The following is a 17,040-nucleotide window of genomic DNA, read 5'->3' on the forward strand; positions in this document are numbered from 1 at the left end:
TAAAGATTCAATACAAATAAGGATCAACCCTTGAGGTACACACCACAAGATGACTTACCGTGTTTAGAATCACGATTGACGACCACTTGTATTCTTTAAAATATTTTCCTTTTCCAGGCCATATCTTTCACCGATCCTCGGACAAGACCAAGCTTAAGAAAAAAAAAAAAAAGAAAAAAAAAGGCGATTCACTCACTTGAAGGAGAACATTCAGCGAACATCTTATCTGATATATCCGATACGCGCCCCCTTCAAGAAAATGCCTGCAGGACATCAAGCCCACCTCCCTCAGCATTAATCTGAGCCGGACTCGATCAACATTTTCCAACAGACTCCTGTGTCGGTGTTTACATTTGTTCAGGCACATGAAGAAAACTGAAAATACATTCAGCGCCAGGAAGTGACTGCTTTTAACAGTTCGCGACGGCCTAGAGGTCACAGGAAGTCCAGGACGAGCCCATCGAGGCAGAGGACATCGAAAATGATCGCGACGGGACCCGCGGTCCGTTTCTCGGAGATGACGCGTCCTCTGGAAGTGAGTCGGCTCCGTGTTCGGTGCCTCGAACGACTAGATGATTCCAGGAGCGGGGTACGAAAAGCAAAAAAAAAAAAAAAAAAAACACAGATTCTTCACGGATGGCTTGTTTTGTTTTATATGTGGGATCGTAGGCGAGGATTTCTATGTTTACAATATTACAAAATTATCGTCATTGCTGATTTCGGGGCAGGCGGAGGACGACCGGTTGCCTTTCGGACGTTTGTTTGCCCCCGTGGAGTTTGACCTTCATCGTTGCTTCGGAGGGAAAACTCAGCCTCGAGCTGTTTCGGTTTCATTTTTCTCCTCGGTGAACTGATTTACCTTTGGTGTTAGCATACCAAGCTAGAGCCCAGATAATTAATTTTAATGAATTTAATTTGATTCTAACCTTCCGATGGCCATTTCAATACATGTTTTCGGTGAATTCCATGTAAATTCACATCGTTTCGATTCGTTTCTCACTTTTGGACACAACTTTTTATTGTTATATTATCTTGTTTTTGGCAAGTTCTTTCTTTCTTTCTTATACTAATTTCAATTATTTAACCAAACAATTGGCAAATTATCGTTTTGTTCCTAATAGTGTTTTTTCCGAAGCGATTCGGGAATTAACTCCCCCTCAACGCCTCCTTAGCCCTCAGTCATTTTTTTCTTTCTGGACTTCCTCTTCCCCGGACTCCCTCAGTAGCCGACCGCCATAGAACAATCATTTCATCCATTAATCAGCTATCGATCAGTAATTATCGATTATGTGATGATTCTTTTGGTGCGTTTCCTCACTCGACTCGGCTCAATATAGGAAAAAAAATAACGGATAAAAATGATTTCAGCGCTGACGGCGTTTAGTTCTCGAACTTTTAGAAAGTCTATAGACGTCATCGAGGTGATAGAAAACTTAGAAATTGAGAATTTCTTTCTCAAGCCAAATCTTATCGTAGACGTCAGGATTTATTAGTGCTCCTGTCGATAACTTTTCCGAATCATCCCGCTTTTGTCTCGGCTTTTCAAACCCAGCGGGGGCGTTAGCGATGGATACATTTAAATCCATGGAGCATGTGAATGTATTCAAACCCTTTTTTTTTTTTGTTTTTCTTTGCAAATGTCCTTTTTGCCTGATGATGACGGCTGAGATACACGCTGGACTGTTCCGCTTGCCATCCGCTTGTCGCAACCTCATCACCCCCATGTTTACAGGCTAGATGTTCATTCCAGGCCGATGTCGGCAAAAGAAAACAAAACACGTCGACAATCCATTTACGGCGCAATCGAGCCCTATCAGCACGAAGTAGTTCTGCAGCCTGTCGCCGAGGTCACGGAAGTGCATTGCTGTCACGCTGGGAGAGGAAAACCGAGTCGTGTTACACGTTACGGCGCTAAAACGCCGTTCTATCCATCATTGTCACATCGCATATTCTTTTCATTATAGCGAACCAAACACAAAAAAAAGAAATACCAATCTTAAATTCACCTATAGCGCCAGTTTTTCTGGAGAATTCCAACAGTGTTGTAAGAAAGGCCACGCGAGCTAATCGATAGAAAATCACTTTAAAACACTTCTCATTGTGCTTTCAATCACTTGTGATGCGTTCCAGGCTCTCGAGTCAAAGTCACGATTAGCTTTTCTACCGCTTCAAAATAGTGATGCGACGCATTCGATTAGCTTTAAAAGATAGCGAAAAAAAATGTAACTCATCGTAATGAGCATTGGCAGTTTATTCCTTTTTGATTTTTTCGTGAATCCAAAGAATAATCTACAAGGTTGGTCTTTTCTGACAAAATCTTTCCCTTATCTCCGATTTACGCTTGGTTAGGCGCTAGTTCAAATAGAGCTAACTTGAGAGCTAACCTTATTCCACTGGTCTTAAAAAGTCCATTTCTTCACATCAAACATCGTGCACAGTGAAAGCATCGTGTATCAATCTCATCACAATCTAGATTCAAAATGACATCGACGTACTTCCTAGCGCTTTTCTTATTTACTCTGGTTTTTTTTTTAGATCATCGCCGCTAGGTGTCGGCGGGCTTACTTTGACGGGACTATCGGTCGTTTTGGATTTTTTTTTGGTTTTCCTTGTAGTTTTTTGGTCTCGAAGAATCCGGACGGGCCACTTGGAGGAAAGCGGTACAATTTTTAACAAGTGCTTAAACTGGATTTCTTGTATCCAAACGCTGGATCCGAGCTGTCGGGACAACAGGGGGCGGAGACTCGCTTGGACAGTGATGATCCAGAGCTGGACATCGGAAGAACTTCTCAAAGTGGAGGTGAAATGAGAGTGTATAAATTGTGAATAAAGTTTGGATTTAAATTCATCCTTGCGACTTTTTTTTTTCATAGTCTCGGTGCTGAAAAGTCCAAGTTGGGAAACTAGAGCGATCCAACATCTAAGTTAAACCTCGGATATAAAAACACCTGGCAGATGTATGACATAGCGATTCGCTAGAAAATGCTAATGATATCAAAAATGGGGACGCGGTGTTCTTCGGGCCGCGCATTCCAGCATGCTAGAACCCATCAGGCTATCATTGGTCGGCTATTTTCACGAGCCGATATATTCCTCCGCGGGCCTCAGTCTGAGGTTCCCTCAAGGAACAATAGCGTATAATTAGACACCAAACCTCAACGCCGAGTCCCGGCTCAGAACGGGCTCGTACACGAGACGGGTGAGAACATTACCGCTCCAAAACAGAAGCAGCGGTCGAGAGAAAAAAAATCCACATCTCCCTCCTCTTTCCTTTAAGAATCAAGAACTTTGCAGCTGCCGCTCTGCCCAAGTTGTAATTTGAACATTATGTACCGAGTAACACGGGGATCGCTGGATGGAGGAAGCGGATGGATCGATTATGACTGACTTTCATTCTTTGTTTTCCTGTTTTTTTTTTGACCACATTGCCAGAAAAAAATTCAGTTTTGACGGGAATCTCCAAAAAACATCTATACTCGGGTCGATATTTCTCTGAGGACCGCCTTGAAACTTCCCATCTGAATGCCAGCGTGTTGCGGTGCTGCGGTGAACACGTTGGTCTCAGAGGCAAGGGGGGTTAAGTGTTTTGAAATAAATCATTATTTGGGTGCAGGGATACCTCAAAACCAGAGGAACAAAAATAAAAAAAAGTCTGGAAACCCCAAATCCTAATGGCCGAGAGACACAACCCTCTTTCTCGTACAGTTAACCTCACCCCTCCTCAAATTTGCCGACGTTAGACAGGAAATGACAAGTTACGCCACGTGGGCTGTTAAAACAGGTCGAGAAAACCGTGGGTTTTCCGAGAGTCACACACACACGCACGCACACACACTCGTCTGCTCGGCCGATAAATAGCAGGCGGGACCTTCGGCGAGAACAGTCCCGTTCTTCTCCTCTCTGACATTCAGCATCCGCCATGAGGACAAGCGCCACCCCGTTGCTGCTGCTGCTGCTGGCCTGCTTCCTCTGGCCGGCGGAGGCTCAGAGCAGCGGCGGCCGAAGGCAGAGCGTCTGGGAGGATCCCATCAAATTCAACACCAAGGCCAAGGACGCCTGCACCATGACCATCACGGGCCAGGGGGAGCACACCAAGCTGAGGGTCTCCTGCAGGAACGCCAAGTACTCCTACCGCTGCGAGTACCTGGGCAAGCCTCACACCTGCCGGGCCTACAACAAAAACCCGCGGCACTACTTCGTCCAGACGATGTGGCAGCTGAGGAAGCTGCAAAATGCGTGCCAGGGCCCCAAGAGCTTCAAACCCATCATGTGCAAAACGGCGACCGACGCCGCTCGGATGGACTTCTTGTCGGTTTCTTTCTCCGGGTCGTGGCTGGAGGCCGCCGGGACGGGGCGGACGACGGCGAGGCCCGCCAGACCTCAAGTCAGAGCCAAGGCTTCGGCGCCGAGTCCGAGCCGGCGCGTTTCCTCGAAACCCTTCAAAGCTCCGCCCAAAGGAACCAAAGGAAAGGGTTTGCAAGAAACCACTCAGCCCACAGCCGCCGCCACGGAGAGCGTCCCGAAGAGGATCGCTCGCCGCTTCTGCTGGCGGTCCCTGGAGGGAGTCTGCACGTTTGTGATCCGGCTGTTCCGGAGTTAAGCAGGCAGGTGAGTGCACACACACACACACACACACAATCACACACTATAATGTGGTTTTAAGGCTAATCTAACACACCCACAGTGTAATGAGAAGAAAAAAAAAGAATAACACCTCCGGCGCTCATTTGAAAAATTCATACATTTTCTCCTCTTTGCTTTTCCAGTTCATATAACATTTCCCCCCCACCCTGTTTTTTATGCAGATTCAGAATGAAGATGAAGATGTGTTCTGAGGTGCGATGAAAGGATGTCCCTTACGGGGGTGGAGGGTTGAGGGTGGAGTGCCTGACCAGGATGGCCGGCCAAATGGCAGTGCTGACTCCAAAATAAAAGTCCCGAGAGGATCCTGAGGTGTGATGCTCCCGGAGCGCCGATATCCACCACTCTAAATATCACGATGACACCGTGGTTGAGATACAACTATGAATAAACCTGCGGCTACTACACTGAAGATTTAACAGTAAAGGGGAGTATAAACGTGTACTATGATCATGTGTTGTTGTTTTTTTTTTTTAATCTTTTATTGTTACCATGTGTTTCTGTTGTGAAAATTACATTTTAAAGTGGGCTGTATTTTGCAAATACAAAGGCTTGGATTTGTTTTTGACTTCAAATATTCCTCCAGTTGTAACAGACTCATATGTTTATCATGTTTCCAACAGTCCGAAGCCCACGACAAATATCGTCATTTATTTCTATTTAGAACTCTTCACTCGCACATTATCATGTATCTTCTATATTAATTTGCTGTTGGGGACTAATGTGAAAACACACACACACACACACACACATTGGCAACAAAGAAAGAAAGAAAGAAATTTTGACTATAAAAATATTTTGCCATATTATATAAATATATTTGTGTTTTTTACTAATATATTTTACTTTGTTTTGTAATGGAAAAAAATAAAAATAAAACAATTTTATCACTTAAGAGAAAACAGCTAATGTGTTCATTTTTCTCCGTTTGAATGCACTGCTGTGTTGCAGTTCTGCGGTTTGGCCATCCAATGTCACTGTTGCGTTAATTTTTCGGGTGCATCTGTTCAACCTCGAAGTTTTTCACCCTTTTCAAGGAGCTCTGGCTCCTTTCGAATTATTTCCTTTCCATTCCATGTTTGTTTCACTCAACACGCGGCTGCTTCTGCGGCAGGTCTCGAAAGATTCTCCGTTATCTTCAAAAGGTTAGATTCCCGAAAGCAGGCAGCTGAAATCTTAACATAAGTCAAGAAAACTTTTTTGTTCTACTGTGATATGGTCTAAGTTTGAAATGTCTTGTACTTGGAATGCAAATGAAGAGTCTTTACATTTACTTATAATTTATTCAGGCTTCAAACTAATGTATCAAATCCCCGTGGACTGTTTTTAAATCCCTCTCACTGGCTAAACTTGTCTGACCTCAGGAAACCCTGCAAACTGTCAAACTAATCTTGCAGGTTCTGCATGTGTGTGTGTGTGTGTGTGTGTGTGTGTGTGTGTGTATGTGTGTGTGTGTCTGTATCTGTGAGAGAGAGAGAGAGAGAGAGAGAGAGGGGAGAGAGAGTGTGTCTGTATGTGCATATGTGTGTATTTGTATGGTTCATACTCGACAGATGCAATTCTGTGTGTGTGTGTGTGTGTGTGTGTGTGCGCGCGTGTGTGTGTGTGTGTGTGTGTGTGTGTGTGTGTGTGAGGAGGATGGCCACTTCTGCAGCAGCCAATTGCTACCTGCAGCAGCTTTGACCGGCTCCAACACCTCAGGTGTGGAGAAACCAAATCGAAATTTACCCTGAAAACTTCCGGTAAGTTTCTCTTCTATCAATGCAGTTTGTGTTTGTTTGAACAGGAAGTCAAGTCTCTTTTCCCTCCAGTGACTTTTATTTATCAATTAATGTAACTGTTTATCTTCACAGAATGCATCCAAATTCACCATGCATTGGTATTATTATTATTATATAAGAAATCTCCAGATGTGAATTATGAATAATCTCTTGATTTTTTGATTGATTGATTGTTTATTATTAAGTTTCATGGAATTTCCTGCCAATTTCAAATTCTTTCATTTCTTTTAAGAGCTCAGGTAATATTCTGAATAACTCAAAACCAAAAGTTTGATGTTGATTTTTCCTGTGTGTGTGTGTTTCGGGCCAATATTACAAATTCTAATATAAGCTATATAGTTCTAACTCAATTATACGCCAGTACAAGAAATTAAAGACAGCGATTATAACTGCACCGTTAAAAATTTAAAATGTATCCAAAAGCACACATTTTTTCAAATGTTTTTTTGCAATGTATTTTTAGCTTCACAGTTTGACAGCAAAATATTTTTTTGATGAAAACGCATCTAGTTTCAAAACAATCTTTTTTTTTCTTATTTCTATAAAAAACACAAAATGATAGCAAAAATAAACAGGCAGTATTAAAAAGATAGATTTGATAACCAGAATAGCCACCATTAGCCTTGTAAACATTACACCTCCTCTTATACAACAATCCATTTCTACCAAATTTTAGTGGGAAATTTTTCCACAGTGAAAAAAATTTCTCTTTTAACTCAACCATATATTTAGGGAGTGATTTAATCAATTCTTTTGTTAATAATAATTTTTAATATTAATTCATCATATTTTTTTTAGAGGAACAGTTCTTTACATAGACAGATTTTTATCATTGACCTGTTTACCTCCTTTACACTAAAACAAAGGAAAAAAATTGGACTTAGTGTTACTTCTAGTTCATGATTTTACCAGTCCGGCCCCCTTGGCATCAAATAGGCCGTATGTGGGCCAAAATGAGTTTGACACCCGTGGATTAGATGATGTCTCTGGGGGATGGATGCCAAGGGTCTCCAAATTAATGTGATTCCATAAATCCGACATCTCCTTTGGCAGAGAGCTGGTTACTGTCATGGTTCTCCTCACCCACGTCAGCATCCTGATCCTCCTGGCGTGTTTTTCCCATCATCTGATGTTCGCCAGCTGCCAGAGAAGAAGCAGAAAGCGAGGGAGAGGAGAAGGAGGGGGTAAAGGTCGAGATGGGATCGGGGGCTCGAGGGCGAGCCGGCCGCCCGAACCCGTCTCCCCGCAGACCACGAGGGGGGAGGTCGTCACGAAAGACAAGTCGCGGTGCACCTGGTCGGCGGCGGGCCAAGACCTGGTGACCCTCAGCGTGGCCTGCGAGAAGGGGGAAAGAACCTTCAGCTGCCGGCTGGCGGCCAGACCGTCCGCCTGCCGCCGTTACTCCTCCAGGGCGGAGCTGTACTGGAGGCAAATAAACCAGGCGCTGAGGCGGCAGAAGAATCTGTGCCGGAACGGCGGCGCGGTGGTCAAGGCCGGGGTTTGCCGAGGGGCCGCCAGAGATGCTCATTTCAGGCTGGTGCCGCCGCAAGCCGGACCCTCCGCCGACCCCCGACCCGCCAGGGGGGCCGCCAAATCCTGCCGGCGCGTCAACAGGGAGCTGGCGGAGGAGTTCTGCGCCGACTCCTGGTCCAGCTTGTGCACGCTGTTTTTCACCATGGTGCAGAACGACGACTGCTGAGCGCACACTCATCAAGTCCCCTTGTGCAGATCTGGGCATTTTACGGCCACATCCGTCCATTTTTGCTTTTTTTATCTGGCTATTTTCTAAACTAATTTCTTTGAATATTTTAATAAGTATTTTCAATCCATATTGAAGTAATTTTTGATGATAACATACAATGTCGAGAGTGTGTCTTGTTATATGATTGTGTGTGTCAGTTATATGATTATATGATTTTATATGATTGGTTATATGGTTATATGATTTTACAGAAAATGTAAATATAAAAATTTTAAATATTTAATTTTTTATTTTGTTCAATTTACATGATACCAATTTGGCATGCGCATTGAAATTAAATAAGAAATGTGGACCGCAAGTCAAAATAATTGCCCATCCTCACCCGTAGACCCAGGTTTTCAAGCGCCTTTATCTTCTAAATTACTGTTTGGAAAATCATGTTTATAATGGCGTCAAAATGGTTCAAAAATACAGAATTTGATTTTTTTTTTAATAAATCTCAAATGAAGAAAAAAAACAATTGAATTAGCAAAGAAATAAACTCAAAGTGAATCTAAATTTATATGCTAACAGATTATTTAAAATGTGTACTACATAACGAAGCCTCTTACACCAGTTGCTCCTGGTGGTTTGTTTAGCATCTTGCAGGAATGTGTGTGTGTGTGTGTGATTTATGTATCGCCTTCTATGACATAAACCACTGTGGACCATTTTGAATTTATCGGTAATCCTCATCAAACATTTTAATCTTTGCATTTGGGACACGGGGATTCGGTTTGAATCCAGAAAGATTTTTCTCTCCGAGGCCTTAACCTGCATACCTCCACACCGATAAGCTTCTGAATCCCCGGCTGGAAACTATTAACGCCTCACATGATCACTTTGCAAATTTAAGCCACGGGAGGACATCGGCTCGATTCCAGAAGTTGCTATGTAACCGTAGCGACTCTGGATGAGGAATCTGAATCTCGATCCGTATCGCCCTTTCGTCAAAGAACGTGTTCGAGCTTTGTTTGAACACTGTCTTCCAAATTCGTTTAATCATAATTTTCAATTTTTTTTTTTTTTTGATGATTTCTGTGGTTATAGCATTAGTATTTTTTTTTTTTTTTGAGGAGGCTATGATATTAGTCTATTTTTTTTTTCTTTTTACTTTTATTTCCTTATATATTTATCTTTACTCTTAGAAAAAAATAACCCTCTCTGTTCTGACTTTTAAATACATTATATATTTTATAACCCAATACTATCATTTCTCAATGTCGACTATATTCCAAAAAATTTTACCGGAAAAACAAAAAGACACCTGCGACAAGGAACAGTGCAAATTCAGGCCTTTTATTTTGGTGAAGTAACAGAATACTCCAAATAAGCAAAAGCTTTCTATCCAGTATTTTATCCAGTGAACTAAAAACAGCTTAGCTGTGTGTGTGTGTGTGTATATGTGTGTGTGTGCACGCTTGTGCACATTTCAGGAACTAAATTCTCTTCTTTTTCCCGAGGTCATCTGTGCAGGATAATGTGACCCCCACCAAGGTTTGCATTAAACCAAAACCAAAAACAGGCTTTAGCATTAAACCTAATGCCTTTTCTCAGCCAATGAGCACAGAAACTGCTTCAACCGAGCAGAAAATCACAGCCTCGGGACGACATGTCTTTTGAGAGGGAGGAAGAAAAAGAAGACAAATTGTAGCAACTCTTCTTCTCGATGATTTATGCTTCGCCTCACCCACCGCTCCCTCAACTCTGCAGGGGGCGCTCTGGGATCATCGATATCCTCCCACCAAACATCGAATAAGGGAGGAACTGCGACGGATGAAGTGGAACGCAGAATGAAAATATATGGCAATGTATTGCATCATGATAATAATACAAAATGTTGTTTGTTTGTTTGTTTGTTTACTGAAGCACCAGTTAATTGACCAAGAGGATTTGGGCTCTGCAAGGCTCTGCTAGGTATTTGCATGTTCAAATGCATCTCGTTTTTAAACTCAAACACAACATTAAAAGTGACTTTGTGGGCATCCCGTCTACTTGGGTCAGCTGAAGAGGAGCTTCCAGTGAGGACTGTGTATATGTGTGTGTGTCGTGTGTGTTTTCTGGTCACTGACCCATGGTTCAATTGCCGCTGGTGCTTGTTTTCCTCACTCAGTTTCACTTGATCTGTCTGAGCGGTGGCTCGGCAGATGAGGGCATTAAAACTGTCGGTTTTGTTTTCAGGGGAAAAGATGTGTAAAGTCTCCACCAGAAAGATGGTTGAACAATCTGATTCTGTAGTTCCTTTCATTGTTGATGATAATGATAAAAACAATAAGAACAATAATAATGATGATGATAATTATAATAATTATAATAAATAAAACAAATAATAATGATAATGATAATGATAATGATGATAATGACATTACATTACATTTGGCAGACGCTTTTATCCAAAGCGACTTACAATAGAGGACATAGGTACTGCAAATACACTTGCGAATACACGATGCACAGGAATCGTGCACAGGAATGATAATGATACTGATAATGATAAAATAATAAGAACAATAATAAAAAATAATAAGAACAATAATAATGATGATGATAATTATAATAAGTGAAACAAATAATAATGTTAATGATAATGATAATAATTATTATTATAATTAATAATTATTATATTGTAATTTATAATGGTATTGTATTGTATTATTCATAATTATATTATTACTAATAATAATAATTATTATTATTATTATTGTTGTTATTGTTGTTGTTATTGCTATTATTATTATCATCATCATTTTTATTATCATTGTGATGATGATGATATACTACTACTACTAATACTACTACTACTACTACTATTAATAATAATAATAATAATAGTGATAATGATGATGATAATAAAAACCGGACCGGACCAGAAGCCTTTCTGTAGGTGAATTGCACAGGTGAAGGGTTGAAGGGGAGCCGAAGTCCAGAAACAGCATCCTCACGCGTGTGTTTTACCCTTCTAGATCAGTGGTTCTTAACCTGCGTTCGATCGAACCCCAGAGGTTCTGTGGAGGTCAAGACACACACCAGACTCATATAATTCGTGAGGACACTCGCCGCTCTGACATGACTGGCTGCAGGTGATCACGATTGGCGCCACGCTCTGGTGCAAGGAGGTGTTTAAATGAGAATGGCTCTGCATGACATTCGAACCAGAGCGTGAGTAGTGATTGTATGAATGACATGCGAATGAGTGAGCTAATGGTTCTTTGTCTTTTTTTAATTAAACAAGTTCATCCTGGATTTTTTTTCTCCATTAAATATCCATGCTTAGTTTCTAGCAGTAAAATTAAGAAGTTTATGTATCACGCTACATCCCAGTAGATGCGATGCTGAACATTCAAAAACTGCACGGCCCCGAATACCACTGGAATATGTCACCGTGAGAAGTGAATATTTCTTCTCGACTGCGTTTTCCTCCGCTCACGCCCCCCGACTGCTCAGCGTGGATTTACAGGTGGCCTGACTGCCTCTGCAGCCTGATTGGCCACCAAGACGTGGGCTTCGATCTGATCAGATGTGAGCGAGAACGCGCCCTCACACACCACTGACACGAAGGAGATTCGGCGCGTGTGTTTACTCACCGCAGATTACATGCTTGTGTGAACGCCTTTGTGTTTCGGTGAGGAAAGAGCTTTGGGTTCTGTGCAGCCCAGATTACAAAGGGCATTAATGAAATCCGGCATTGTGAGTGTAAAAATGAGAGTGATAAGTGTGTGTGTGTGTGTGTGTGTGTGTGTGTGTGTGTGTGACGCCCCCATCAGCCTTGCACACACCAGACGGGGAAATTGGCTGTGGCCAACAAAGACTGGAATATCAGATATCATGTTCTTAATAAGGATTGGAATGGAAAAGCTAAGTATACCTGCATAACACATAACCAGCAGTTGTGTGTTAAATTACGTAAAACATCCAAAGAGTAGGAAAAGCGTATGGAAGAGACGTAACTAAATTACAATAATTACACAGACGTCAATTCAGGAGACGTTTAGCCAAATTGAGCGAAATGGCCGTGCAGACCCCACCCCCGTGCCAAGAGGACGACAGATTTGTTTTTTTCAAAATTGAATGTTCAGGTTGTTTTTAAATAACTGTTGTCTGGCTTGCTGACATTTGCGTGAAAACACTTAGGGACTCTGGTGCACGGGCAATCTGCCAGAATCACTCCGCCTCACTTTGTGACACAATTAATATTAATTTGTAAACCCAGAGTCGTACTCATTTGCATTTTCCACTCTTAGAGTAAACAAGTTCCCATCATTAAGGTCCCTTTTACCGGAAAAACCCGTAACCCGCACATGAAGCTTGAAGTGATAATAATAATAATTATTTAAAATAAGCGGTCAGGACATGTATGCTCGCTGTGAGACAATATAAAAATATATTCATTCATTGCCAAGAGAGGAGCTCTGGTATTGTAGGAGGAAATCTGGAGTGGCAGAGAAGTATGTTAGACTGGTGCAGGACATGTATGCTAGCTGTGAGACAGTGGTGAGGTGTGCTGTAGGGGTAACAGAGAGGTTCAAGGTGGAGGTGGGACTCCATCAGGGATCACTTCTGGGCCCCTTCTTGTTTGCAGTGGTGATTGACAGGCTGACAGATGAGGTTAGACAGGAATCTCCATGGACCGTGATGTTTGCAGATGACATTGTGATCTGTAGTGAGAGCAGAAAACAGGTAGAGGAAAATCTAGAGAGGTGGAGGTATGCTCTGGAAAGGAGAGGAATGAAAGTTAGTCGCAGCAAGACAGAATACATGTGCGTGAATGAGGGGAACTCGGGTGGAACGGTGAGGCTACAGGGAGTGGAGATCAAGAAGCTGGAGGATTTCGGGTACTTGGGGTCAACAGTCCGGAGCAACAGAGAGTGTGGAAAAGAGGTAAAGAGACAAATTGAAGCAGGTTGGAATGGGTTGAGAAAAGTGTCAGGGGTACTATGTGATAGAAGACTCTTGGCCAGAATGAAAATAAAGGTGTACAAGACGGTGGTGAGACCATTTGTATGTACCTACTGTATGGACTAGAAACAGTTACAATGACGAAAAGACAGGAGGCAGAGCTAGAGGTCACAGAGATGAAGATGCTAAGGTCCCCTTTGGGAGTGACCAGGATGGATAGGATCAGGAATGAGTCAATCAGAGGGACAGCACATGTTAGATGTTTTGGAGAGAAGGTCAGAGAAGCCAGACTGAGATGGTTGGGTCATGTACAGAGGAGGGATAGTGAATATGTTGGTAGAAAGATGCTGGAATTGGAGCTGCCAGGCAGGAGGTCTAGAAGACGACCAAAGAGAAGATTTATGGACGTAGTGAGAGAAGATATGAAGGTAGTTGTTGTGAGAGAGGAGGATACAGAGAATAGGGTTGGATGGAGAAGGTTGATTTGCTGTGGTGACCCTTGAAGGGAAAGCTGAAAGGAGAAGAAGAAGAAGATATAAAATATAAGCAGTAACAATATCAGTACCTTCCTAGCTGAGGAGCCAGTGGTTCAAAAGAATAATTCTGAAGAACAGATTTGTCTCTTTATATGATATTTAAAATACCCATAAAGTCAATTTGTCACAGATTGTTTTTTCCCATACAAATTATGTTTATACATATATTTTATAAGTATAATGCTAATAACGGCCAATAAATTTACTAGTGCAAGAAATACATGTGAGAAGAAGTGTGATGGATGGTAGATTTATGGATGCAGCGAAAGAGGACATGAAGCTAATTGCTGTGAGAGAAGAGGATACAGAAAAAAAAAATGATGATTCACTGTGGCGACCTCTAAAGGGAAAATTCAAAAGTAAAACAAAAGGAAGGTGTCATTAGAAGTAGCGACAGTATATTACCGTTGCACACTATTCTGAGTCCATATGCATCCAAAAATATCGCATCAAATATATGTCAAAAAGCCAAATTCCAATTTAATTGCCGATCCCGAGCCATCCTCTCTGATCGTCACTGCTTTGACCTGCTCCCAGTTCCACACTTTCTTTCCCTGGGCTGTGAGAACATTAAACAATAACTCAGTCCACTACATGTGCAATAACTGAAGCTGTATGTACAATAACTCATGCTACGTGTGAACAAAACTATATGTGCAATAACTCATACCAACATGAGCAATAACTGAACTATATGTGCAATAGCCCATACAAACATGCAATAACTCAACTCTTTTTGTAAAGCTGTGCCTTGTCTTACAATATATTTATACTGCATAAGTATATATTTCTTATTTTTAGATAATTATATTTTAACACGTACTGGAGGCTATCCGGGCGCAAATGAATGGTTACATGCTGCGTGTCGTCAACTGAGAATATGCGGTCTTATAACGGGTTTTAGCTAATATATAGGATCTCTTTCTTTCCTTTTTAATTTGATATATGTTGATATGAAGTGATGGTTTTGATATGACAAGGACATTTCGCATTTCTTGAAGATTCACATTGTGATACAAAAACTCAGAATGGATCCATATTGACTTGAAAAAAAGGGGATGGATGGATGGATGGATGGATGGATGGATGGATAGATGGATAGATGGATAGATAGATAGATAGATAGATAGATATCTTACTGTTACATAAACAGCGGGGTTACAGCTCAGTGTATAAATGGATTAAATGACTCAAAGATGTCCAATCTCATGGAGCACACTTTTTATTTATCTATTTATTTTTCATGAATGTACTTTCATCCAGTCCTTCACACTCCTTCAAATACAAATTTGTTTGTTTTGGTCAGTGAGAATCATGACCATTTACTGACTTTCTATTGCTATACTTTTAATTTGTTCAAAAATGTGTATGCTTACATTTCATCAATAGGGGAGACAATGCTTTCTTTGCAAGAGTAAACTGGTCTTTCTCCATGTCAGATTGGGGCTTTGCTGCCATCCTGTGGTCCGGCTCCATCTGAGACCCTCTAAAAAGAGAAATGTGATCAATGTCGGGAGAAATCCTCCAGAAAAGATCCGGAGCACAGGATGGCAGCGATTATCTTATAGTGTCTCGTTACTTATTGATCGCTGACAGCAGCATTGCAAGTCAAATCCGGATCAGCGGTTCATTTGTAATGAAAGTGAGCTGGAGCACGTTGACATGACGTGTTTAAAATTTAAGTAGCAGGTGTTACATTCCTGTTGCGCGTCGGCACAAATAAGGGGAACAAATGACAACAAACTCTTCTGTATATTGCAGACTAAAGAGATACAATTTGGGATTCAAAAAACTTTTGATTATCATTCTGACATTGAAAAGATGGACTCTTTTCATGCAGCGGATAGCCATAAATGAAAAACAATACACGGGCAATTCACTCAAACTCAGGTCAAAACAGATTCAGCAACTTCCGGATCAATGGGAGCTTCATCCGGCAGCGGTGACTCATCATTTCCCGCCCTCGAACGCCAAAGACCACGACTAATCATTTCCACCGCAGAGGTAGAGGAGAGCCTTCTGGTAATCGCCCGTCGTGTCCTCCTGTGCGGACGACATGACGGAGAATCCTATCAACATCGCCGTCTTTATCCACCTCGGATCGATAGACAGACCATTTATCAAACCGCCCGAGCCTGGAGGTTTAACACTAATACGCTTTTAGTTTCTAGACATTTTGGGTCAGTGTGAACCGGATATTTATAAGAATGCAGTTTTTTTTTTTCATATATATATAGACAGTATAATAATCAAATGCAACTAATAAAGTATTTACAGTATTTATTTCCTCTACCATTAAAACGCCCACAGTATGTGCAGAACAAACCTAAATTAAGAAGAATGACATGTAATATACAGGAAACACAAAATGTTGTGTCCTCCTATGGCTGGCCACTATTTTCTTTGAATATTTTAGTATTTTTTAATATTTAAAGTATTTTCAATCCATATTGAATTTAGAAATGGCTTATTTTTTTCCTTTTATTTAATTTTGTATGGCTGATGGAAGCAAAATAATGTTGGTGCATTTATATGATCATTGATGATATCAAAGTTGAAATAAAATGCCAAAAATGTTTAAAATTTATATTGCAATTTTCATTTTGTTCAATTTACCTGATACCTAGTTGGCCCGCACATAAAAATGAAATAAGAAATGTGGCCTGCCGGCCAAAATAAACGCCCACCCCTGCCATAAAGCATGATTTTGTCTGAAACAATGCAACAAAATCATAATTCCAACTGTTTGTTGGAACGTGTTTTCATCCACATTCCAACATCTTCAAACTCCTGGAGTTTGAAGCATAGAAATACAGCGACGTATGTCAAGGATACATTCGATTGTGTCAAATACACGGACGGGAGATACAGACAAATGTGGAGTCGCACAGTCCGACATTTTCAAGATGTGATAAGACAAGTGGGGGTTAAATGTGATAACTTCCTTCAGAAATACATGTAACCAGGGGACTTTGGCATATAGCGGGGAAAAAAGTGCTTTTTCACATCGCTAAAAATGGAAACGCTTTTTCTGACCGGCTTTTGAAACCACAGTACATGATGACAGCAAGATTCAATCTCGAGGTACCTCTTCAAAAAATCCAAACATTAATGCTGTAGTCTGAGTTTTGTTTTCTTGCTGATTGATTTAACCCTATGATGGCGTCGTGGTTGGTGCTTCTTACTCAGAGCAAGGAGGTTTGCATGATTCCAACAGGGGGCCTTTCTGTGCGGATGGGTTTCCCCGTTTTTCTCTCCCGATCCAAAACTAATCAATTGTTTCAACAGTCTCTATGTGATCGACAGCCAGCGGCGGCCGGGATCTGCTGTAGCGCCACTGCGACTCTGAGAGCAGGCCAAGCATTATGGAGAATGAAGGAATAAAATGTAATGTTTTCAATTATAGACCAACTCGAGATACAAAGTCATTGATGGCTGACTGCTA

The 17,040-nt window shown here is 41.4% G+C and overlaps 4 protein-coding genes across 21 annotated transcripts in view; 3 read left to right on the plus strand and 1 right to left on the minus strand.

The window, feature by feature from the left end:
• prom1a (prominin 1a) overlaps nt 1-2,845 on the plus strand; it is an 88,828-nt gene extending 85,983 nt beyond the window's left edge. For all 16 annotated transcript variants that reach the window (XM_086158094.1, XM_086158096.1, XM_086158101.1 and 13 more), the window contains one exon: nt 118-2,845. The gene's annotated coding sequence lies outside the window, so the exon portion shown is untranslated. The remainder of the gene's footprint in view (nt 1-117) is intronic.
• A 952-nt stretch (nt 2,846-3,797) lies between these two features.
• Nucleotides 3,798-5,545, plus strand: fgfbp2a (fibroblast growth factor binding protein 2a). Of its 2 annotated transcripts, none has more exons than XM_086158374.1 (2): nt 3,798-4,604; nt 4,806-5,545. In XM_086158374.1, the coding sequence occupies exon 1, from the start codon at nt 3,920-3,922 to the stop codon at nt 4,598-4,600; it is 681 nt and encodes a 226-aa protein (XP_086014500.1). In that variant the 5' UTR covers nt 3,798-3,919; the 3' UTR covers nt 4,601-4,604; nt 4,806-5,545. The 2 variants fall into 2 exon arrangements, with proteins under 2 accessions (XP_086014500.1, XP_086014498.1); XM_086158372.1 differs by having other exon boundaries at nt 3,801-4,608.
• A 567-nt stretch (nt 5,546-6,112) lies between these two features.
• fgfbp1a (fibroblast growth factor binding protein 1a) lies at nt 6,113-10,046 on the plus strand. 2 transcript variants are annotated; one of them, XM_086158539.1, is made up of 2 exons: nt 6,113-6,383; nt 7,476-10,046. In XM_086158539.1, exon 2 carries the CDS (start codon nt 7,492-7,494, stop codon nt 8,119-8,121), a length of 630 nt encoding a protein of 209 aa, XP_086014665.1. In that variant the 5' UTR covers nt 6,113-6,383; nt 7,476-7,491; the 3' UTR covers nt 8,122-10,046. The 2 variants fall into 2 exon arrangements, with proteins under 2 accessions (XP_086014665.1, XP_086014666.1); XM_086158540.1 differs by having other exon boundaries at nt 7,515-10,046.
• A 4,820-nt stretch (nt 10,047-14,866) lies between these two features.
• Nucleotides 14,867-17,040, minus strand: part of anxa5a (annexin A5a) — a 32,064-nt gene continuing 29,890 nt past the window's right edge. The window contains exon 12 of the mRNA XM_086158236.1: nt 14,867-15,638. Within this exon, the coding sequence (XP_086014362.1) occupies nt 15,579-15,638 (60 nt within the window). The 3' untranslated portion in view covers nt 14,867-15,578. The remainder of the gene's footprint in view (nt 15,639-17,040) is intronic.

This window comes from Fistularia commersonii, chromosome 13, assembly GCF_037954325.1.
Source record: "Fistularia commersonii isolate RoL2024-O1a breed Wild chromosome 13, RoL_Fcom_v1.0, whole genome shotgun sequence".
In the NCBI taxonomy this organism is placed as follows: domain Eukaryota; kingdom Metazoa; phylum Chordata; class Actinopteri; order Syngnathiformes; family Fistulariidae; genus Fistularia; species Fistularia commersonii.